The 24,623-nt window shown below is 48.7% G+C and overlaps 1 protein-coding gene across 3 annotated transcripts in view; it reads right to left on the bottom strand.

Annotated features, from left to right (window-relative positions):
- The window catches only part of ABCC1 (ATP binding cassette subfamily C member 1 (ABCC1 blood group)), a 1,390,768-nt gene that overhangs the window by 228,045 nt on the left and 1,138,100 nt on the right, over positions 1-24,623 (bottom strand). For all 3 annotated transcript variants that reach the window (XM_085632083.1, XM_085632084.1, XM_085632085.1), the window contains one exon: positions 11,984-12,130. In XM_085632083.1, the coding sequence (XP_085488209.1) occupies positions 11,984-12,130 (147 nt within the window). The remainder of the gene's footprint in view (positions 1-11,983; positions 12,131-24,623) is intronic.

The following is a 24,623-nucleotide window of genomic DNA, read 5'->3' as shown; positions in this document are numbered from 1 at the left end:
GGTCACTGGCTAGTGACCTTGACTCTGTCCCTTCTGCTTGCAGGTTTCTTCTCTTCTTGATCCCGGCCTTGGGATCCACCGGACACTCTCCACTGACTGCCTGTCAGCATCTTTCTTCAGGCATCCATAGGAGTCGACGACGAAAACGACGCATCTTCACCCCTATGCACCCGCAGCCTGTGGGCTAGGTAACTTGGGTACTCCGGTGCTCATCAGGATAGTGACTATCCTAGTGTCTAGTTTTCAAGTCTCAACTTCCTAGCTACTCCGGAAGTGTCCTAAATCTACCGTTTTCTAAACTGTACTATTGCTATTGACTTTTACGCATTACGCGTGAGTGTTTCCACTCTGCACACGAATCCCGTGGGCCTCCCACTTCCTAACTAACGCTAGTGTAGTGTAGCCCCAGCGATTCCCTAGGCCTAGGCCTATTCTATTTCCGTGACAGTGGTTCTTATACCACTTACTTAGTATATGGTTTGCGTGGCCCCTAGGGCCTAACTGTATTACTTACCTGTGTGACTTAATGTATGCTTAAATAAGACTGTGTTGTACTTACCTCTAATCTCATAAAGAGTGCTGAGGGTTTGCTTAGAATAAATACACTTTATTTTATATATATATCTGTTGTGGTGTCCTTTCATTTGGTATTCAAGGGATTATATATGGTATCACAGCTGGCTTCACATGCCATTCAGAGTTTAGCCTAAGACTGCTCTTGTCCATGCTACCACTAGGATAGCTGGTCTATAAGGTTGACTTTACAACCAATCACCATAAGGGTATTTGGACTGATATAAGGTGTACACTAGAACTAGTGACATCATACATCAGGCCAACTTCTCACAGCGCGGCACTGCGTAAAGAAGAAATCAAGGGGCTGCGAAAAATACCAATAGCGCTGGAATGAGATGTAATGCTGGAAGCGATAAAATCGGTAGACGAAGTCTAAGACCCTACACAGAGTGCATTATTGTCCATACGGAAGGGTACCTACGTTTTGTTGACAATACATGGGAAGGGTGTTGTACAATAAGTATACACAGATTTGGTGTGAATGTACAGTGGAAGATGCAAAATGCGCAGGACACAGACATATAAGTGAGACAGGGGAGGAGTGGGTGGAGGGGAGTTGGGGACTGTTTAAATGTATAAATATGATAAAGATTAACAATAGGGATTGGTACCCCGACAGGACTGTTTTGGGGACACTTATTCCAAGGAACAAAATAATGTAACTATGTAGCAACGGGATTGTATTATGTATAAGCCAATGTGAGATATGCAAGGACTAAGGTTGCTGCAAATGTGTAACATGATGATATCTGTATTACGAGACCTTGAAAACCAATAAAATATGTTTAAAAAAAAAAACTACCAATGTGGCAATCGTTCTGCCCAGTGAGTTGGTGGTATCCAGCCCACATCCAATGCCGAAATTGGCTGCGTCTCTCCCGTCTGCAACTGCTAGAGAGAGAATTATGAGAAATTGGCCTGATGTATGATGTCACTAGTTCTAGTGTACACCTTATATCAGTCCAAATACCCTTATGGTGATTGGTTGTAAAGTCAACCTTATAGACCAGCTATCCTAGTGGTAGCATGGACAAGAGCAGTCTTAGGCTAAACTCTGAATGGCATGTGAAGCCAGCTGTGATACCATATATAATCCCTTGAATACCAAATGAAAGGACACCACAACAGATATATATATAAAATAAAGTGTATTTATTCTAGTCAATCCCTCAGCACTCTTTATGAGATTAGAGGTAAGTACAACACAGTCTTATTTAAGCATACATTAAGTCACACAGGTAAGTAATACAGTTAGGCCCTAGGGGCCACGCAAACCATATACTAAGTAAGTGGTATAAGGACCACTGTCACGGAAATAGGATAGGCCTAGGCCTAGGGAATCGCTGGGGCTACACTACACTAGCAACAGTTAGGAAGTGGGAGGACCACGGGATTCAGGTGCAGAGTGTAAACACTCACGCGTAATGCGTAAAAGTCGATAGAAATAGTAGATTTAAGAAATTAACAGTTTAAGGACACTTCTGAAGCAGCTAGAGAGTGGAGACTCGGAAACTAGACCATAGGATAGTCATTACCCTTGTGAGCACCGAAGTACCCAAGTTACCTAGCCCACGGACTGCGGGTGCATAGGTGTGAACTTGCGTCGGGTTTCGTCGTGGACTTCTATGGATGCCTGAAGGAAAGTTGCTGACAGGCAGTCAGTGAAGAGTGTCCGGTGGATCCCAAGGCTGGGATCAAGAAGAGAAGAAACCTGCAAGCAGAAGGGACAGAGTCAAGGTCACTAGCCAGTGACCACGTGGAACCAGGAAGGAACCAGGCGATGTCGTGAAGATTGCAGGTGAAGGTGAAGCTTGTCGCTGCAGCCACGAGGACCAGGGAACGTCGAGGACGACCAGGACCAGGAGGCGAGCTGTCCCACGAAGGCTCTTGCTGTCGGCGGCGTCGAAGTTGAACTAGGACTCACCAAGCCTTGGCAAGCGGAACCCACGAAGAACGGAGGACTTGCTTCTGGTGCAGACCAGGAAGGTCTGGGGTGCTTCTCTTTTGCAAGGAAGCGGGAGCCAGTCTGGAGGAGCCAAACTAGCAGTGAAGATTTCTAGATGCGTCGTCACAAAGGCCACTAGCCAACGGGCAAGCAACCGGACATGCGCGGCAAGCAGGAAAATGCAGAAGGGCCCCACGCAGGACTCGTGGAGTGTGGGGGGCTGATCTTCGGTGCAGATGGTGCTTGGGGTTGGGGCTTCTTAATCCCCGGTGCACAACTTCGAGGGTGCCTCAGAAGCTGCGCTGGAAGATACTCGCCACTTTTCCCAGTTAGCAGGTCCCACGTCTCTAGTCGCCTCCACGGATCTCAGCTCGGCTGTGGATGTGGATCAGGGTCGGAGAAGTCTGGAAGTCAAGGCTCTGGTCGGGCTCTGCAGTCAGTCCCTCGTAGAACTTTAGCAAAGCAAAGGGTAGTCTCTTGATGGTGCCTGTTTGCACAGGGTAGCCACTCCTTGGCCACAAGGGAGATTCTTCAGTCTTCTTCTTTCGTCGAATGTCGAAGGTCCAGAGTTTCTGTTCAAGTTGCAGGTTCAGGATAATCTAATCTCCTGGGGCCCAGCTACCACACTTACACTAATCTGGGGGGCTGGGTTACCTGCTAGGTCACGCCTTATGGGTGGGACCTGGGAGGGGGGTGGTTACACTCCCTTCCCTTTGTCCAGTTTCGCGCCAGGACTGGGGCTGGAGTGCCCCAGCACCGGTTTGAACTGGACTATGCATGGGACACCTTGTGTGCCCCAGGCATGTCTCATTCCTTTCAGCCCTCCCTGCCCCAATACACTAAAGTCTGTCTGGGGAGGTGCTAGCACCTCCCCAAGCAGGAAACCTATTGTCCAAGCCTCCCTTGCCGGGATCACTCCCAGCAGCAGGAGGTCAGACTTGTGTCTGTGGCAGCAGCATCCATTTTGTGATGCTGAGGCTTTGGTTAGAGTTAAACAGCAAAGTAGGATTTTAACATGCCTCTCCCTCTAGAAGGGAGGAATAATATCCTCATCACCAGAAATGGTATGGGGGTATTATTCCAAAGTGTTAGACACCTTACACGACATGTTTTGATAAAGCCAAACCATAGTTACCATAACCGTTTAAGATTATAAGGCACTTTAAGAGTATATGGTAGGCTATATCATAGAACAGCTATAAGGACATGGTTCCGAAAGCTGCAGACAGGCTCAGCTCATGCTAGAGCACCATCTCACATGTTACCAAGCACTCTGCCTCCAGGATTGTTAAGGCCTGCCATAGGAGTGGCTGATAGGTACACATGTGTCTATATATAAGGCAGATATAGGTATACTATATCTAAGCAAGGGGTGATTACACGACCTTGCCCCAGCTGAGTGATCAGCCAGTTGTGTCTGATTGGAAGGCCAGACCAGGGGTGGCATAATACATGCTGCAGCCCCTGGGAGGCCTAGGGTACACCTATGCCCTGGGTACCTAGGGTACACTGTACAGGGTCCAATAAGGTGATCCTTACCAATTGGGAATGTACCTAGGGTACATGGAGTCCATTTTAAAGAGAGAGCAGACAGCCTGAGACCCTGAATGGCAGGATCTCAGGCCAACTAAGTCGAAAAACCAGGTAGACACTAGGCAAAAAGTTGGTAACCATAGTCAGATATCCACCTTCCTACAAGAATGGCCCAGGTCTACTCCGGCAACAGAGGCAGCACCTCCGTGACTATATCCCAGATAGTATGGGAGTAGCAGCCCAAGAGGCATGCGGTATTCACCAACCGCAATGCTGGAGAAAGAGAACATTTTCTTCCCAAGATGGTCCAGCTTCTTGGATTCCCTATCTCGGGGAGCAGAAGGCAATGCGCCTTTTGAGGATGAGGTTTGGAATACCAAGTTCTCAGCGGAGGGTTGTTGGGTCAGGAACACTGGGTCACCCAGCGCAGGGCAGTGGCAGCGGGCAATCATCCTATGCACAGGAGCACCTGCGCTGGGTGTGGACCAAATGCCCAGGAGGAAGTCTGTGACTGCTTCATTGAACAGCAAAAGGGGTTCAGAAGAGAAAGCCGTAGGCAGAATCACCTCTGTCAGAAGGTTAGTCCTGACTGCCACAGTAGGGAACTCAAGGCTGAGGACCTCAGCTGCCTCATCACCACAGCATAGAAAGCTTTCCTAGGTAGCCACGGTAGGGGAAGAAAGCAAGCCAGTGTCAGGGAACGTGTCCAGACCACTTGCATCATCCAGGTCCATTTGCCAGTCCAGTTCCTCAAGCCGGTCAGTTAAAGGGTCCAGCTGCCCCTTCCCAGTCCCCTTCAACACCTTCTGGCCCAAAAGGAATGCCAGGGATGAACACAGGGATGATAATGTCTTCCAGCTTCGGAACCGATAGCGGTCTGGCTCTGTGTCCACTTCAGGGATGAGGATGGGCTCGGTGCAGACTGGGGGTACGGTCGACGCGGGGAACATAGTCAGGACCGATGTCGAGAAAGAGTGAGAATGACCAGCTTCGATCCGGATTTATGCATTGATCCACGGTGAACGTATGGAGCCAGAGCCACCGGCATCGAAGTTCCATGGCCCCCGACCGACTGCAGGGCCCGATGGTGCGCTGGTAGAGCCGGGCAGCCCAAAGATGAGGTACAGGGCCTCATAAAATTTCTGAATTCGGGCAGGAGATGCTCCAGGTCCTGGAAAGGCAGGAAAGTGCAGAGCTGTTTCAGAGTTAAGTGCTGGAGACGGAGCCTTTGAGCGACGATGCTAGGTATCATGCATTGCGTTGGCCAATCGACGGGGAGAAGTCGAAGAACTGCTGTACTGCTTTGACTTCTTGTGCTTTCGTGACTTATCCACAGCCCTCCCCAGTGACTGAGTGCGAGGAGTGTGAACTCGTGACCGTTCAATACCTTACCTTCAAACGAGAGCGACACAGAGTCGAGCGACAGACCTTCAGCTGCTTTCAGGACCGCTCCCACAAAGACTTCGGGTTTATGGCTCAGCACTCTGAAAATCACTTCAGGTCGTGGGTGTAGGAGAGTAGGGTCTGCAATCCTATGATCACCCAGATTTTTTGCTTTTGCTTCATTGGTTTACGACTTTCCCTGGCTGTGGGCCTGCCAATCAGACCCACAGCTTAGCTGTTCTCTCTCGAAATTAACACACATGTACATTAGGTGCATCCACTAATTGGAACTGGGCCGCCTTGTCAGTCCCTGTCTCAGCATACCACAGGTATCCAGGGCATCGGTGTACCCAGGGCCTACCAGGGGCTGCAGCATGTATTATGCCACCCCTGGAGGGCCGCCCAAATCTGACACAACTGGCTGCACGACAGCTGGGGCAAAGTGGTGTAATCACCCGTTGCTGTAGGTGTAGTATTCCTACACCTAACCCTAGAATGGACACATGGATTCCTATCAGTCACTCCTATGGCAGGCCTTATCAATCCTGAAGGCAGAGTGCAGGGAATCATGTGGGACGGTGCTCTGGCGCGAGCTGAGCCCGTCGGCGGCTTGCGGAACCAAGTCCTAATAGCCGTTCCATGGTGACGCGGGCCAACTACTTTAAAATGCATTATAATCCTTGCGGTTATTTGCTAACTTTGGCATCGCATCACCTACACATGTCGAGTAAGGTGTCATACGAATTGGAATACGAACCCCTCGCCAGTCCTGGTGACGGGGTTAGCATTCCCCCCTTTTAGAGGGGCACGACATGGAAGTAACCTTGAACCCCGGTTAAAGTTGACTCAAGCCTCAGCATCACAAAATGGATGCTGCCACCAGACACAAGTCTGACCTCCTGCTGCTGGGAGACCTTCCAGCGAGGGGAGCTTGGACAAAGGGTTTCCTGTCGAGGGCGGTGTTAGCACCACCCCAGACAGGGTTTGTGTATCCCAGGTAGGCAGGGCTGAAAGGAAGTTGATTGCAAGTTGCACCCCGGTGCTCACTGTGCATAGCCCGGCTCAAACCAGTTTCGGGGGCACACCAGCCCCTGAGCTGGGGCGAAGCCGGACAAAGGATAGGGGTGTAACCACCCCCCTCCTGGCCCCACCCATAGGTAGGACCTAGTCACGGGCCAGCCCCTTTTCTTAGAATAAAGGTAGGAGCGAGTCCCCTTCCCAAATTGGATAATTCTGAATCTTGAACTACTTTCCACGAAAGGAACTCTTGACTATTTCTGAAGACTCTCCCTTGTGGCTAAGGAGTAGCCACCCTGCACCAGCAGGCACCACCTAAGCGCTTGCGGTTTGCTGTAAGTCTCTCCTACGGATCAAGACTGCCCAGCTCGACGAGACCCGGGTTCCCTGCCATCCATGACCTTTTACCTACATCATCAGCCCAGCTGAGAGTCGTAGGTGTGACGAGACCTGCGGGACCGGCCATCTTCAGAACCTGCACGACGCTTATCTAGCACGCCCACCGAGGGACCCTCGAGTGAGTGCACCTAGGGTTTGAGAAGCCCTAACCCTGAGCAGCTCCAGCACCGAAGTCTGCCTCCCCAGCATCCAAAAGATCTGCGTGGGGGCCCTTCCGCTCCTTGCTGTTCACCGCGTTGTCCGACCACTTGCCGACCGGCTTGTGGCCCTCTTCACGACGCACCACGATTGTTTCATCACTAGTCTGGTTGCTCCAGACTGGCTCTTGCTCCCCTTCAACAGAGGAGTACCACGGACCCTCCTGGTCCACTCCAGACGCCATCTTGACTCCACCGCGTAGGCTCGCCACTGCCAAGACCTGCTGCCCCACTCCTGGGCCCAGCATCATCGACAGCAGACACCTTCGTGGGACAGCTCGCCCTCCATCCTGGTCGCCGCCGCGCCTCCTGGTCCGAGGAACAGCCGAGTCCGACGTCATCCACTCACCTGGTCGAGGTGACTTCAGCCGGTACCCTCCTGGTGCCCACACGATCGCTGGCTAGCGGTTGAGAACTGAGTCCCCTCTGCTTTCAGGTTTCCTTCATCCCCGATCCAGGCTTGGATCTCGCTGAACATCGTCACTGGTCGCCTGCCAGCAACTTCTTTCAGGCTCCTGAGTCTACAACGAGGACTCCCGACATCTTGCCGAACCTCCCGCAGCCGCAGCCTCTGGGCTAGGTAACTCGAGCATTTCGGTGCTCCATCGCAGGTTCGCTCTACAAGTGTCCAGTTCCTTTTTCGTTTAGTCCCACTGATCGGAACACTCCGGAATCAGTAACTCCAGACTCTAACCATTCGCATTTCACTGATAGTGTAGATGGTTTCTCGTGCCCCTCGGGCATTTGTGTAAATTGTGCAACTTGAAGTATTTTCGTAAGAGTTTTGTAGTGTGCTTAGCTCCCTGACTCATAAAGAGCCAGGGTAGTCCTGTTATAAATAAATATCCTTTATTTTCATAACAACTTGTGTGGTGTCCTTCCACGTGGTGTTCAAGGGGTAAATGTGGTGGTAAAACAGCTGGCTTAACACGCCCTCTAGAGTTTAGCCTAAGACTGCTCGTATCCACGCTACTAGGATAGCTGGTCTATAAGGTTGACTTACAACCAATCATCAATGAGGGTCGTTTGGAATGATACACAGTGATCACTAGAATAGTGAGCACTACATATCAGGCCAACTTCTCACAGTGGGCACGCTCCAGACACCAAATGCACAAGAGATGCATATCAGTTATGGACATCGCCTGATGACAGGACCAAGACACTCCGACGTTGGGACATACCAGGAGTTCGAGACCTCCAAAAAGTTGTCAACAAAAGTCGAAAAAGACTAGCCCAAAAACAGCTAAGGGATAGCCCTCTCCAGATCTTCGCTTAGGCTGGCGCGGAAAAAGAAAAACACTGTCAGATCGCATGGGGGGTATCTATGTAAGTCCCACTAAGTCAACCCGGTGCCCTCTAATGATGGACGTGGAGCCGACCGACACCATCTGACAATGCGCAGGGGTACTGCTGAAGAAAAATCTCTGGATCCAGACTGACGCCTGGGGGAAATTCTAAGGTAGGGAATCGACTACTAACAGTATCAGATAAAACACATTTGGTTCTACAATTTTTCACACTTTTCAATTTTGGGATGCATGTATTCATTTAATCAAGCGAAAGCTGCTTGGTGGCATATGGGAGAGCTAGCTACAGGTAGCTAGAGAGCTACCAGTAGCTCAAGAGCTTCTCGTTGGGTAAGCCTAATCCAGACAATCGTGTGACTCAAGGGAGTTCGTATCGGCTTAGATAACATTATCTTCTAGATTGAATTTATAGACAATGCACAGTTATTCCATCTCATGCCCACCTAATTATGTGCAAAAATACATTCATTTAGGAATTAAGGCACTGAAAATATACGATTGCTATGTTTGGTCACTCTTCAAAGAATCAGAGTGGGAAGAGCTACAAAATATCGGCATAACACAGAGCGAAGGCTTAATTTATGTGCTGGAGGAGGGCAGAGCACTGAATAGTAGATTTTCACACACACAAACCAATATCTTAAGGTTTCAATAAAAAACCACATAGAAACCTCAAATTCAAACCAGGCAGTAAGGCTTGAGACACAAATTCAGAAAGGTGTGCCACTATGGACAATTTAGCACTTAGTTGATTCCTGAAGTTCTAGGTTCAGGTCGACGTCTGTGCCCTCAACTGACTTTCTTCCTACAAGATTGCACTACATCCGGTAAGTCACAGTGGGACTTCAACCTCAATGAAAACACAAACATGGCTACAACCATCACATTTAGAGGACTCATCTACAAGGCTCGAAAAATTTACTCGCCAGATTTAATTAGGGCAAGCTATTTTTAGTTCCTTCTCAGGAAGACTGACATTTGACCTCTGTCTATGAAAGCAGAGCAAATGTGACAAGATAAGCAAGATTTAAAGGCATCTTTTTGCCCACAAAGTGAATGGACAATAAATATGCCTTTACATCTTGTTAACTAGTTGCATTTGCTCACAGAGCTCAAATGCATTACAGTTAGGTCGAGTAGATTTTTGAAGTTACTAGGACTGCAGGTCTAGTGATAATTTTTTGAGCCCTGGTATGAATATCAATTTGGGACACTTTCCCAATTAACATGCTTCTCTGTAATGAAAAAAAGAACAGCAACATTAATGCATACTTGACAGGAAATCCCACAAGCTCTACTGGCCAGCTACTTTGAGTGACTGAGTTATACTTGATTGTACAAAAGTAGGAAACAGGTGATATCAATTATCAAAAGCCAATTACACCAAAACCCCACAGACTAATAGGCGAAAACATTGCATGCCTGTGCAGATCAAAACCCCCAAGGAAACCAACATATTTTTGTTTCTGCTATGCTCAGACATCTATTTAAAGTGCTGTAGTATGCCTTTGTTCTTTTTTGGGAAATGCAAAAGATCAAGCAACCCAGTGATTTTTTTTCCCATTACCGCTTCAGAGTTCAATTAGATATTAATGCAGGATTTACATCAATAAGTAGCCATGAATGTGCTAAATAAATAGTTTGCATGGGTGCAGAAAAGAGGTGCACGTTTCAAAGATCTAACACCAAACTTTTAAACAAGACTCTATATAACTTGTCTGTGATAGCAACTAGGTAATTATGGGATTAACAAACCGAAATAGTAAAAAAAGAAAAAAAAAACCTATGTTTCAATGTTGAACCGTTTCAAAACCACGCAACAAATACAAACATTAAAATAACCACAATCAAATTTACAAAATTTGTATAAAGATTTTTTCATTGTAAATTGCAGCATCTACAAATTTACATTAAAAAAACACAAACTATTTTAGCTTGCTGAAAGTGGGAGGGATCCATTTTTTACTAGCTTTATTTTTTTCAAACTATTTAAGTACACAAAGGAGAATAATCAGTAATAATGGTTGTATGGGACAAAGATCTTTCACAGTGTTGATTAATCTTCATGTTTAATGGCTACTTGATTTACAGGTACAGATGCACTTTACAGGATCTATTGCATATGATGCGATTCTACTCATTACTAAGCAGTTTCTTTTAGATCTTTTTATTGCAGTTTTTAACTTGCATAATCAAAAGTTTTTATATAGTCAGTAGTACACAGCAAATGTAAATACAATCTAATATGCTATCCCAAGTATACTTTAAATATATAATGCATAATCCTATTTGTTTTTTTACATGTATACTACTTAATCTTATTTCTTTGATACTATTTTAGAACAGCTCTCTCTCACAGTCTGTTCACAGGACTTGCAAGCTGATTTCCGTAACTTCTCAATTTTACGCCAAGATAGATCATTAAACTGATTAAAACTAACAAAGGACTGGCACTGGCATTTGTACACATCTCCCCTCCCAAATCAATTCGCACAGTGCGCCTCAAACCACCCATCATCATGCATCCGACATTGCCTTGCTTTTAAAGACTAATATCACACGGTTACTGGATTATTTCTTGATCTGTGACAGGATTGTCAAAATTCGTAAATAACTCACCCCAGATGTCTGACTTTAGGTACCGTCAAGCATATTTGTAGTTTTCCTTTTATTAATAAACCTTTTTTGGTTCATCTACGGACATGTTTTTGTACTTATGATAATGCATTTTATGAGATCTATAGAAGCATTTCATAATTTGCAGGGGAACATAACTGAATTATGCATGAACTGTATGTATGTTTTAAGTAAAGAGTTTCGAATAAACATTAGAATACTTGGCATTAGTAAGGTATGTCAATGAGAAACACTACCTATAAATTAAGAGCAATTCCCACTATCCGTTTACAGTAAGACTGAGGAAGACGAGATATTTTTTTGGGGGGGGAAACCCTGAAAATGGAAGATTCATTTTAATATTTTTATATAGAAGCATGCAATCTAAACTAAAGTAAGCATTCGTTTGAAAACCACTTAAGTGAACAGTTAATACAATCCAGGTGCAGTAACTAAGTAGTAAGCAGGACGCCAAAGGTACGAAAGCAGGGTTATAAAAATGGAGCACTGACACTATGAGAATATCCTACAAAAGTATATTAATTTTTTAACCAACATACGTTTTATGGTATGAAGTAGATGCGACTGGTGACAAGAGAAATCAGTGACTTCTGCTACTAATGACACATGGACTCCTCCATTTATTCCCCTTATTCTTTGGCTAACATTCAAGCGTGAATCTATTAGTCTTGCGTAGATTTACTTAGGATAAAGCTTAATCAAAAACATGAAAGTTGAGTACAAGCTTAATGAAATCGCTAATTTTTACTCAGATGTTGACTGAACCATGTGCAAGTCTGTACATCCCCTAGTCTGTGATCAATGGACGCTTGGCAGAGGTGAAGAGGTACTAAAAACACTTTAAAAGCTTACATTTAACTCTAATTTCCATGCTTCTGGATTTGTACATTTCTTGCCATTCTGTGATTAAAATTTGTTTAATGTATTTTTACAGCAGCAATCAAATACAATTAAAAAAATATTTTCTGTAAAAAGAGAATGTCTACCTTTTCTCCTCCATTAACTGTAACACTTATATTTCGAAGCGCTAAATCCAAATCTGCTCGATAACGGAGTCCAAAGTTTCTAAACTCTATTTTTCCTTCATGAGGCCAATTTTCAGGTGGTGCCGCTTCCTCATTGGTCCACTCAGCCTAAAATCAAAATAAACATTTAATCAGATATAACCTTCACTCTCTAGTTAATGGCTTTTAACATGGGTCCCCTTAAAGGACTTACCCAGTTTCCTCAAACCTAAGCAAATCTGGCATTCCACACAACATTAGTGCATCTTTTGTTCAAGAGTGATATAAAAGATAATCACTTTTAAAGAAAAATTTATTTTTACCAATGTACACACACAAGATTATATGCAAACATTTTTGGAAGAAGCAGTAACGTTGGAAACCACAAATGCCTGGGTGTGACCCGCAGACTGATAAATGTATACAATTTCATAGCTCTGAAGATAAATAGAACGGAAGGCAGGCATGTAGCCAAGTATGATTTATTATTATTCACGTTCTGCTAAGTGGTTACATTCATTAAATATATTTCGAGATCAAAGGCGGGTAAAGGGGCTCAAGGGTTTTTATGGTTCTGGGACGGGTCGAAGTAAAGGTAGGTAAGGATTCAGGAGAGGTGAAGGCAGTAAATAAAAGGCCCAAAGTGTGGATGGGGGGGGGGGGGGGGGTTACTAGGCTGAGACAGAACAAGTATTTGCAATGCACTAGCCGCCCCTCTGGGACCTACAAAGTTTTCATCTATGAAGCACATTATCCTGGATAAAGCGATTCTGGTACATTACTGACCAGCCTTTTAATGTCTCAGCTGGAACAAAAATTTGGAGAATCACCTTACCAATGCATACTTAAAGAACAAGTTACTTACCTTCGGTAACAATATATCTGTAAGAGACAGATTAGTTATAGATTCCTTACCATAGAATTACCCCCAGGCATCAGTCTGGATTATTGTTCCCAGTAAGCTGCGCGCCTGGGCACAAGTCTCTCTTCGAGCGCGCAGTGTGGCATTTGAAGCGCGCACAACAGCAGGTTAGTCCAGCAGAAAAGTGCCTCCTGCACTTGCTGCATTTCTTTAGTGGAAAGGGCACGGCTGCAGGACAGATTGTAAGCCTTTGTGAAAGTATTCATGTTAATCGGAGCGCCCATCATGCGCTGCAATTAACATGATTACTTTAACAAAGGCATACAATCTGCCTGCAGCCGCGCCCTTTTAACTAAAGAAATGCAAAGTCAGTGGTCGAACTGGGCGGGATCGGCAGGGCACGGTGTGCCCCTACTTCTTTAATTTGATTGATTCCGTTCCCCTACTTTATTATTTTAAACACACGTCCAGGGACGGGCGGGCGGGCAGAGAAGGAACTGCAACGTCTCTTCCTTCCTACTCAGAGAAGACAAGGTCAGTGTCGACCTCTGCTCTGCCGCAGACAGCTGTCCCCCTCCCTTTCTCACTCATCCTCCCTCTCTTTCTGTCTCGCTTCTCCTCACTCACTGGAAACCGTGACTTCAAGTAACTGTTTCTTACCCTCTTTCCTCCTTTCGTTTATTTGTTCCTCCGTGAAATGGATCCAAAAACGAACAACACTTTTGCTGGAAATGTCTTTTTCGGACATTTTTCTATTCCAAAGTGCAGCCTTGAGACGTAGAGAAATAAAAGGTTAAAAATGTGAAAAAATAACTAAACAAATATTGCTTTATTTTATAGGCGCTTTAGAGAGATCTTAGAGACTAATAGCACCAAACTGTAGAATGAAGCACTGGCCAGAAAGCTAGACTTGGAGCCTGGTCGGTGCATCACTGCTGCAGGGAGACCTCTGGGTGACTTGTGCAACGGTTAGGACTCCGTTCACCTCTTGATGGAGTTGGGAGTTACACAGGCCAGCTCCTTTCCACTTTCTCCTTGCGCAACAGTTGCTACTCTCTCAGAGAGTGAGGCGCTGCACTAAACAGCTGAATGAATACATGGCAAGTTTCATAAGGAGGCTCTACTCTTTCAAAACACTAAGGTCAGGAAAAGTGAAGCACGTTTCAACATTAGCCCAGGAAACAAATATAACAGCTTATCTCTACCGCCACTGTAAACGCCTGAAGTTCCTTGTGGTCCATAGCATCTTTGCTTAAGCAATTGAGATCCATGGTTGCTGCAGCTGTGCAGATGGTTGGAATTTAGAATTTGTGTAGCCTGTTAGTCTGAGAAGTCATCAAAACACATGTCTGGAATCAGAGAAGTATTCCCATATAAAACTTGTTTAAGGATAAAGACTTGTATTTTTTTTTTCCACAAGGAATCGTCTACAGGATTGCAAAATCACAGGATTATAGGCAAATATATTATGTTTCTAAAAGCACTTGCTGCCTCCTTCCTGGCCTCCGGCAATTTTCGGCAACAATAAAAATGCCATGATAATTTTAGTGATTAGTGTTCTTCCTAGAGAGATGAAGTTTTGTCAAGTGGAAGTTTTGACTCATGGAAAGGGAGCGTAGAGGGTTAATGTGCCTGCTGCAGACAACATGTACCATGCAGATCACAAACTGCACATAATGTAAATAGGTCAGTGGGTTACTGCTTTTGTCAGAGAGATCTTTGTTACTTGCAGTTTATAAATTGAAATCCTAACATAGAACAGTGAGCTATTAACTGTCATCTAAGAGCTGAATGGAAACTGAAAGGTATAAATTAGAGCATTGTTTTTTGCCCCAGTCTTTGATTATCCTAATGTTGCACAAAGGATTCCTTTGGATAGAAATCAATTCTGGTTATTAAAGAGAAACCCCAACCATGGTGTTGCGTTCTAAATTCAGAGTCTATGTTTCTCCAGACCAACCACTATTAAACTATACTGCCTCCCAGTATGGTTGAAATGGGACTCCTACACCTTGTAGTCCTTTGTCTTATGTAATATTGTCTATACAGTGATTTACACATGTATGATTGATTGTCTCTGTGTAATGTATGTGATGTAAAGTGCTCTGACAACCTACACTGGTATCAATGGCACTGTACATCAAATTAAATGCACACGAGAGAGACGGCGACTTGAGGAGCACTGTTAAAGGATGGTTGTGAGGGAATCAGGGCCAGCTTTAGGGTGGAGCGACTGGTGCAGCGGCACTGGGTGCTGACCTGTTTGGGGGGCACTGGCCTCAAGGGGGGGGGAGGGTGCAGTGTTTAGCAACAACTTACAATTTAAAATCACCTGCTCCAGAGTTCCTTGCGCCTCCAGCTTTCAGGCACCAATAAAAATGTCACGATATCTCTTGTAATTAATGTTCCTGCTAGAGAGACTGAGATGGAGTTTTGTCTAGTGGCAATTTTGACTCGCCTTAAAGTAGCACAGCAGGTTAATATGCCTGCTGCAAAGAACAGATCTATATTTTATATGGATAGCTGAGTGGATTAGTAAAGCCAGCCTTCACCAGCACTTTAAAACAAATTAAATGCATGTGAGAGAGGATCTATGGAGAGATAAGGGGCACTTTGGTAGTGAGAGAATCCAAGGAGGAGGTCATGGGTAAGAGGCGCCAAAAAAAAGATTGTCACACAGGGTGCCAACAGTGCTAAAGTCGGCCCTGCCCTTGAGGCCAGTCCGCCTCATCCATTTGGTACCTCTATTGGGTTTGTTTCAGCAGTAGTAGCTGCAAATTACCAGGGATCAGCAATGCAAGATTTGCACGCACACCAAACTAAGTTCACAAACATCATGGTCTCTCTGCTTCATGCACATGCATTTTTAGCATGTGCTGCCTGCTTTGGAGGTCTGAAATTATGCAGTAATGGGGGGCAAAATTGTGCCAGTGTTGACTAAATTATGCAGCAAAGAAAGGCTGCAGCGTAATGCAGCATATTTTCTAATACTTTATTATTTTGACATTTCTACACATGCCAACCGTCTGTGAAGATTTTGCCTTATTAGTACCAGTGTAACGAACAAGTTACTTACCTTCGGTAACGATGTATCTGTAAGAAACATTAGTTAGATTCCTCACCTCAGAATATCCCCAGGCGTCAGGCTGGATCCGGTAAGATTTTACGTCAGCAATACCCCTTGCGCGTCGCTAGGCGTCGTCTGCGGCTCCGCGTCCGCCGTCGTGCGCCGGAATGACGGAGTACTTAGACGCCGCCCTCGCGCGCTGACGTCCGTTTTTGTACATAGCTTTCCGCGCCAGGAACGCAGAGCCATGCAAGAGACCGACACTGGTGCCAAAAAATGTAAGGCCCTGAAAATGATAGCCTTAATCCTAGATGTCAGTTCGCAGAACGGGGAGGATGGGTGGGTCGGTGAGGAATCTAATGTTTCTTACAGATACATCGTTATCGAAGGTAAGTAACTTGTTCATCTGAAAGAAACACGTTAGTTAGATACCTCACCTTAGAATAGATACCCCAGCAATACCAACCCTGGAGGAGGGTCTGCGAACCAAGATCACACGAGGATGTCCTGGAGAACAGAACGACCAAAGAAGCCGTCTCTCCGGACTTGGCTGTCCAGTCAATAGTGCTTGGCAAACGTGTGTAGTGAAGCCCACATCGCCGCCTGACAGATGTCCCGCAAGGGAACTCCCCGGCCCAGGGCAGTAGTACCCGCTGTAGCCTGGGTGGAATGGGCCCTCAACCCAACAGGAGGGTCCTTTTTTGCCAAGGAGTAACACATTTTAATACACAACATGACCCACCGCAAGATGGTCCGTTTGTGTACAGCTTTCCCCTTCTTAGCTCCTACGTATCCAACAAAAAGTTGTTCGTCCACCCAGAACTGTTTGGTGCGGTCCATATAAAAGGACAGCGCCCGTTTTGGGTCCAGACGGTGGAGCCTCTCTTCCTCTTTTGAAGGATGCGGAGGCGGAAAGAAGGTGGGCAACGTGACAGATTGCCCGAGATGAAATGGGGTCACCACTTTCGGTAGAAAAGAAGGACGAGGCCGGAGGACAACCTTGTCCGGATGAACAGAAATAAAGGGAGGCTTAGATGTCAGAGCCTGGAGCTCACTCACCCGTCTAGCCGAGGTGATAGCTACCAGGAAAGCAGTTTTCAGGGTCAGAAGACGAATGGGACAATTGTGAAGAGGCTCAAAAGTAGCGCACTTCAGAAAGGTCAGAACAAGATTCAAGTCCCACTGAGGCATTACAAAAGGGACAGGAGGGAACGTGTGAGTAATGCCTTTTAGAAAGCGTGTATCTACAGGGGACATGAAAAGAGAAGGCTGATCAGGAAGCCGTAAGAAGGCAGAGATTGCAGCAAGATAACCTTTCAAGGTGCCCAGAGCAGAGCCCTGCTGGGCCAAAGAAAGAAGAAAGAAGAACCTCAGAAAGAGGGGCGGAAAGGGGATCCACAGCCTTTGCTGTGCACCATGCCACAAATTTGTTCCACCGGCAGGCGTATACCGTCTTTGTGGCGGGACGCCTGGCTGCCAGAATGGCATCACAGACTTCAGGAGGCAAGTCAAATGGCATCAACTGCCGCCGCTCAATCTCCACGCATGGAGGTGGAGGCTGGACAGGTTCGGGTGGAGGACCGTCCCCTGCTGCTGCGACAGAAGGTCCTCCTGAAGAGGCAGTTGTATCGGAGGATCGATCGACATACTGAGTGGCTCGGGATACCAGAACCTTCGTGCCCAATCCGGAGCCACTAAGATAACTTGGGCCCAGTCGCGCCTGATCTTCTTCAGCACTCTGGGCAAAAGTGGTATAGGCGGAAAGGCGTTCAACAGACCGCAACTCCACTCGCGACGAAAAGCGTCCCCGAGCGAGTGCCGCCTTGTAAATTCCAACGCGCAGAACTGCTGACATTGCGCGTTCTCTTCGGTGGCGAATAGATCTAACCAAGGCTCTCCCCACTGCAGAAAGAGACCTTGCGCCTCTTCCGAGTTCAGACGCCATTCGTGATCCATCATGCACCGGCGGCTGAGTTCGTCCGCTCTGGCGTTCAGAGAGCCCGCTAGATGTTGAACCACCAGGGTGATGCCCTGATGTTCCAGCCATGTCCAGAGGCGCAGAACCTCCTGACAAAGGGTCCACGACCCCACCCCGCCCTGTTTGTTGCAATACCACATGGCGGTGGTGTTGTCCGTGAACACCTGCGCGACACTTCCCCGGACAGAGGGAAGGAAGGCTTTCAGTGCAAGTCGGATCGCCCTCAGCTCCAAAAGATTGATATGGAGCCAAGTCTCCACCGGAGACCAGAGTCCTCTGATCTCCGCCTATCCCATATGGCCCCCCATCCCAGGAGGGACGCATCCGTCACTACCACGTGCTCTGGTTGGGGAAGGGAGAGGGATCTGCCGCTGACCCAATCGCGATTCGTGAGCCACCACTGCAGCTGTTTCGCAGTGCCCTCCGAGATCAAGACGTGGTCGGACAGGTTGCCTCGATGCTGGGCCCACTGAAACTTCAGGTCCCACTGCAGAGCCCGCATCCGCCATCTGGTGTGAGGTACTAACAGGATGCCATCAGCCCCAGAAGCCACAGCACCAACCTGACCGAAATCCAGGACAGAGGCCGGAAGATGGGAATCAGGGCTCGAATGTCCAGGACCCGCTGTTTCGGCAGATAGACCCGGAACTGCGCCGAATCGACAACGGCCCCTATGAAAAGGAGCTTCTGTGAGGGACTCAGATGCGACTTCGGCACATTGATGGAGAAACCCAGCGAATGCAGGAGGTCTGCCGTAGTTTGGAGGTGGGAGACGACTTGCTGGGGCGAGCCCGCCTTCAACAGCCAGTCGTCGAGATAGGGGACGACTGGGACCCCTGATCTGTGCAGATGAGCTGCGACCACCGCCATCACTTTCGTGAACACCCGAGGGGCACTGGTGAGGCCGAAGGGGAGCACGGTGAACTGAAAGTGCTCCTGACCCATCGTGAACCGCAGGTAACGCCGGTGGGCCGGCAGGACGGGGATGTGGAAATAAGCGTCCTGCAAGTCCAGCGCTACCATCCAGTCTCCAGGGTCTAGGGCAGCAAGAACCTGAGCCAAAGTGAGCATCTTGAACCATTCCTTCCGGAGGAGGGCGTTCACGCTTCTGAGATCCAAGATCGGGCGTAGGCCCCATTTGCCCTTCTTGGGAACCAGAAAGTAGTGGGAATAGCAACCACGACCTACTTCTGGACCAGGAACGCGCTCGACGGCCTCTTTGGCCAAGAGGGCCGAAACCTCCTCCCGGAGAAGATGCAAATGATCCCCCGACATACGGTGGTTCTGCGGTGGCATGGCTGGAGGGGTCGTCTCGAAGGGGAGGGAGTAGCCCCTTCGGACGATTTGCAGCACCCACCTGTCCGAAGTGATGGAGCGCCAGTGGAGCAGGTGATGGCAAACTCTGCCCCCCACTGGCGTTGAATGGGCCTGAAAGCTCGGACTAGGAGGGCTTTGAGGCGGATGCTGCCGGGGTGGATGTGGACTGACCGGCACGTTGGCCTCCAGAACCGCCTCGACGGAAACCATGTCCGCGACCGCGTGCAGGTTGGTTCTGCGGCCGGTGGCTGGGCGGACGTGAGGAGGCGCCCCTTCCTTGGCCACGAAAGGGGCAAAAGGCGGAAGTTTGCGGCCGCGGGGCCGAAAGACCCAAGGACTTGGCCGTGGCCCGGGAGTCCTTGAACCGGGCCAGCGCACTGTCCGCCTTCTCGCCAAAAAGGCGAGTGCCATCGAAGGGCATGTCCATGAGGGAGCTTTGGACATCCCCTGAAAACGACGTGGACCTCAGCCAGGCGTGACGCCGAAGCGCCACCGTGGTGGAAATTGCCCGACCCAGCGAGTCTGTGGTGTCTAGTCCACATCTAATGGCGTGCCGCGCTGCATCTCGCCCATTAGCAAGTGATTGGGTGAGTCGCTCCCGGGCCTCCTCCGGGCACAAGGGCAGCACGTCCTCCACCGCATCCCACAGCGAGTGGGAGTAACGGTCCAAAAGGCAAGCGGTATTTAAAGACCACAGTCCCAAACTCAGGGACGAGAACAGTTTCTTACCAAACTGCTCCAACCTCTTGGATTCCCTATCCGGAGGAGCGGACGGGAAGGAGGATTTGGAGGTTGAGGCCTGGATAACCAGGCTCTCGGGGGTGGGGTGGTGGGAGAGGAATGTGGGGTCGCCCGTAGCAGGGCGGTGGCGCCGGGCAACGTTCCTGTCCACAGGAGGGACTGTGGAGGGCTTGGACCAAGTCCCCTGGAGAACGTCAATGAGGGCCTCATTAAACTGCAGTAGAGGCTCAGTGGAGCTTGCTGTCGGTTGAAGGACCTCGGTGAGGACGTTAGTCCTCACAGCCACAGCAGGCAACTCGAGCCGTAGGGCTTCGGCCGCCTTGCGCAGCACCACAGAAAAGGCTGCCTCTTCCTCCGAGGCCACAGTCGGAGGAGAGATGAATCCAGCGTCTGGAGAGGTATCCAAACCTCTGGCATCCCCCAATTCCTCTGCCCAGTCCTGAGACAATTGGGCCTGTTCGGCCAGAGGGTCCCGAGACCCCTCCCAGTCGCCCTCATCATCAGATTCCTGGTAGACAGGAGGAATGATCGGAGTCGGACGGTGGATGAAGTGGTCACCCATCGGCGCTGGTAACGGCGTCGGACGCGCCGTACCGGCGCCAGGTCCGGAATAGGGCTAAACCAAGGCTCGACGCCGTGCGGGGACGGCGTCGGGGGTGGAACCGGTGTTGGCGCCAGCGGAGGAGGCGTTGTGAGGTCGACCGGCGCTGGCAGAGATCCAGGCCTGGATCCCTCGGGGACCGTCGGGGCCGGAGCCGCCGGCACGCGAGGTCGCCCAGTCAGCCCTGCAGGGCCCGAGGGCGCGCCGGCAGACCAGATTCCTCATGGCCGAGAGGAAGGCACTGACCTCCGCCGGAGTCGCGTCAGTCCCAGGGACCGGAGGGTATGGAGACAAGCGCGGCTCCTGCGGCTCCGACGGAGCCGCGGGGGTGGAACCACCCGGACCCTCGGCCGGGTCGCGCGACCAGCGAGGGGAGTCCGAAGAGTAAGAACGCCTCTTGGACTTCTTAGAATGTTTGGAGTGACGGGACTTACCCGAAGAGCGATGTCGATGGCTGCGAGCAGAGTGTCAGCTTACGGGAAAGCTCCCGTCTAGCCTTCGACGTCAAGGCCTGACAGTCGGGGCACGACTCCGCGTCATGGTCGGCCCCCAGGCAGTACAGGCACTGGCGATGGTGATCCGTTACCGACATCAGTCGGTGACAGGCGTCACAATGCTTGAATCTAGGCATCCTACCGGCACCAGATGTCGAGTCGAGTAACCAAAAGAGGTCAAAAAGTTAGTCAAAAAGTGACTAGGGGTAAGCTCTTCCCGGATCGGTGCTTACTGGCGCGGAAAAAAGAAGAACTGTTGTCAGCGCGCGAGGGCGGCGTCTAAGTACTCCGACGACGACATTCCGGCGCACGACGCCAACGACGGACGCGGAGCCGCAGACGACGCCTAGCGACGCGCAAGGGGTATTGCTACAAAAATCTTTCCGGATCCAGCCTGACGCCTGGGGATATTCTAAGGTGAGGAATCTAACTAACGTGTTTCTTTCAGATAAGGAGGTTTTGAAGAAAGGGCCTGGAGCGCACTCACCCTGCGAGCAGAGGTGATGGCAACCAGAAAGGCAGTCTTTAAAGTGAAGTCTGTGGGAGCAGTCATGTAGTGGCTCAAAGGGAGGGCACATAAGATAAGTAAGAACCAAGTTAAAGTCCCACTGAGGCATTACGAAGGGAAGAGGAAAAACATAAGTAATGCCCGTAAGAAAGCTTTTTACAACAGGGGACTTGAAAAGAGAAGTCTGATCAGGAAGCCTAAGAGAGGCTGAAATGGCTGAGAGATAGCCTTTAAAAGTGCCCAGAGCAGAGCCCTGTCGGGCCAAAGAAAGGAGAAACAAGAGCACCTCAGAAAGAGGGGTAGAAAGGGGATCCACAGCCTTTGCTGCGCACCAGGCCACAAATTGGTTCCATCTGCAGGCGTATACTGTCTTTGTGGGGGGACGCCTGGCTGCCAAGATAATAGACTTCAGGAGGAAGGTCGAAGACTGACAACTGTTACGGCTCATTCTCCACGCAAGGAGGTGGAGGCTGGACAGGTTCGGGTGGAGGACCGTCCCCTATGGCTGTGACAGAAGATCCTCCCGAAGAGGCAGTCTGATTGGAGGATCAATGGCCATGTGTAACAGCTCAGGATACCAGACTCTTCGTGCCCAATCCGGAGCCACAAGAATGACTTGGAATTGGACTGTCCACCATAGGACATCTAGTCAAGAGGGGCAAAATCCTTACATTCAGAAAACTACAAGAGAAATATGAATTGGCGCAAGGGGAGATTATCCACTATCTACAGATCCGCCATGCACTCATGGTGGAACTTCTAGACATAAAAAATGTGCCAGAGTCATCCCCCTTGGAAGAACGGTTGCTTTCTGAGCACATCCCAGACAAAGCCATATCACTAACATATCGCAAATTGTGCAACAACCCAACAGATCCCTTTCGAACTCTCCGAGATAACTGGCAAGCTGATATCGGACGCATTTAAGATAAGGACTGGCAAACTGCACTGATGTCCCCAAGGGAAGCAGCCATAACTCATAGTTTGACTGAGCCAATTAAAAATCCTACATAGAACATACCATACTGGGGATACCTTACCAAAATAGGCACAAGACAAGACACGCTCTGTTTGCGCGGATGTCACCAACAGACAACCTTCTTTCACATTATATGGGACTGTCCACAAATGCAGGACGAATTAGGGAAACAAATAACTAACACCACCAATGGGGCTTCTTAACATTTGTGAGGCCACCGATCTAACAGCAGTGGAACAGCAACAAGCCACCCTGGGTTACACTTTAGTTAAAAGAGCAATTGCAATGAAATGGGGGGCAGCGGAAAGACCATCAATTAAGGTTTGGGCAGCGGAAATGGACAAATGTATGATCGTAGAAAAAGAAGTGCATAAATCTAGGGGCTGTCCTAAGAAATGGGATAAAAAACATGGAGCGGATGGAATACGCATAGAGGGGAATTATGTGTCTCCCCAACTGTGGAGATGGAAATGTTGAGAAAGGATGGGCACTCAATTGTAACGATTGACAGTCACAGTGCACTGTTATGCTCTAAGTAACTGCTATAATCAGATTGAAATGTATGCATACCACTATATGTGATTATTTGAAGTTTAAAATAAATAAAATAACAATTTAAGAATGACTGGGGCCCAGTCATGCTTGATCATCTTCAGCACTCTGGGCAGAAGTGGTATAGGCTGAAAGGCGAATAGAAGACTGAGAAGTTGGCCTGATGTATGATGTCACTAGTTCTAGTGTACACCTTGTATCAGTCCAAACAACCCTTATGGTGATTGGTTGTAAAGTCAACCTTATAGACCAGCTATCCTAGTGGTAGCATGGACAAGAGCAGTCTTAGGCTAAACTCTGAATGGCATGTGAAGCCAGCTGTGATACCATATATCATCCCTTGAATACCAAATGAAAGGACACCACAACAGATATATATATATAAAATAGTGTATTTATTCTAGTCAAACCCTCAGCACTCTTTATGAGATTAGAGGTAAGTACAACACAGTCTTATTCAAGCATACATTAAGTCACACAGGTAAGTAATACAGTTAGGCCCTAGGGGCCACGCAAACCATATACTAAGTAAGTGGTATAAGGACCACTGTCACGGAAATAGGATAGGCCTAGGCCTAGGGAATCGCTGGGGCTACACTAGCAACAGTTAGGAAGTGGGAGGCCCACGGGATTCAGGTGCAGAGTGGAAACACTCACGCGTAATGCGTAAAAGTCAATAGAATCACTAGCAGTTAGAAATAAGCAGTTTTAGGACACTTCTGGTATAGCTAGGAAGTCGAGACTCAGAAACTAGACCCTAGGAAAGTCAATACCCTTGTGAGCACCGAAGTACCCAAGTTACCTAGCCCACGGGCTGCGGGTGCATAGGTGTGAACTTGCGTCGGGTTTCGTCGTGGACTCCTATGGATGCCTGAAGGAAAGTTGCTGACAGGCAGTCAGTGAAGAGTGTCCGGTGGATCCCAAGGCTGGGATCAAGAAGAGAGGAGACCTGCAAGCAGAAGGGACAGAGTCAAGGTCACTAGCCAGTGAACACGTGGAACCAGGAAGGAACCAGGCGATGTCGTGAAGATTGCAGGTGAAGGTGAAGCTTGTCGCTGCAGCCACGAGGACCAGGGAACGTTGAGGACGACCAGGACCAGGAGGCGAGCTGTCCCACGAAGGCTCTTGCTATCGGCGGCGTCAAAGTTGGACTAGGACTCACCAAGCCTTGGCAAGCGGAACCCACGAAGAACGGAGGACTTGCTTCTGGTGCAGACCAGGAAGGTCTGGGGTGCTTCTCTTTTGCAGAGAAGCGGGAGCCAGTCTGGAGGAGCCAAACCAGCGATGAAGATTTCAGGGTGCGTCGTCTCAAAGGCCACTAGCCAGCGGGCAAGCAACCGGACAGACGCGGCAAGCAGGAAAATGCAGAAGGGACCCAACGCAGGACTCGGGGAGTGTGGGGGGCTGATCTTCGGGGCTGATCTTCGGTGCAGATGGTGGTTGGGGCTTCTCAATCCCCGGTGCACAACTTCGAGGGTACCTCAGAAGCTGCGCTGGAAGATACTCGCCACTTTTCCCAGGTA

This window comes from Triturus cristatus, chromosome 10, assembly GCF_964204655.1.
Source record: "Triturus cristatus chromosome 10, aTriCri1.1, whole genome shotgun sequence".
Classification (NCBI taxonomy): domain Eukaryota; kingdom Metazoa; phylum Chordata; class Amphibia; order Caudata; family Salamandridae; genus Triturus; species Triturus cristatus.
This window is presented reverse-complemented; position numbering and strand designations above follow the sequence as displayed.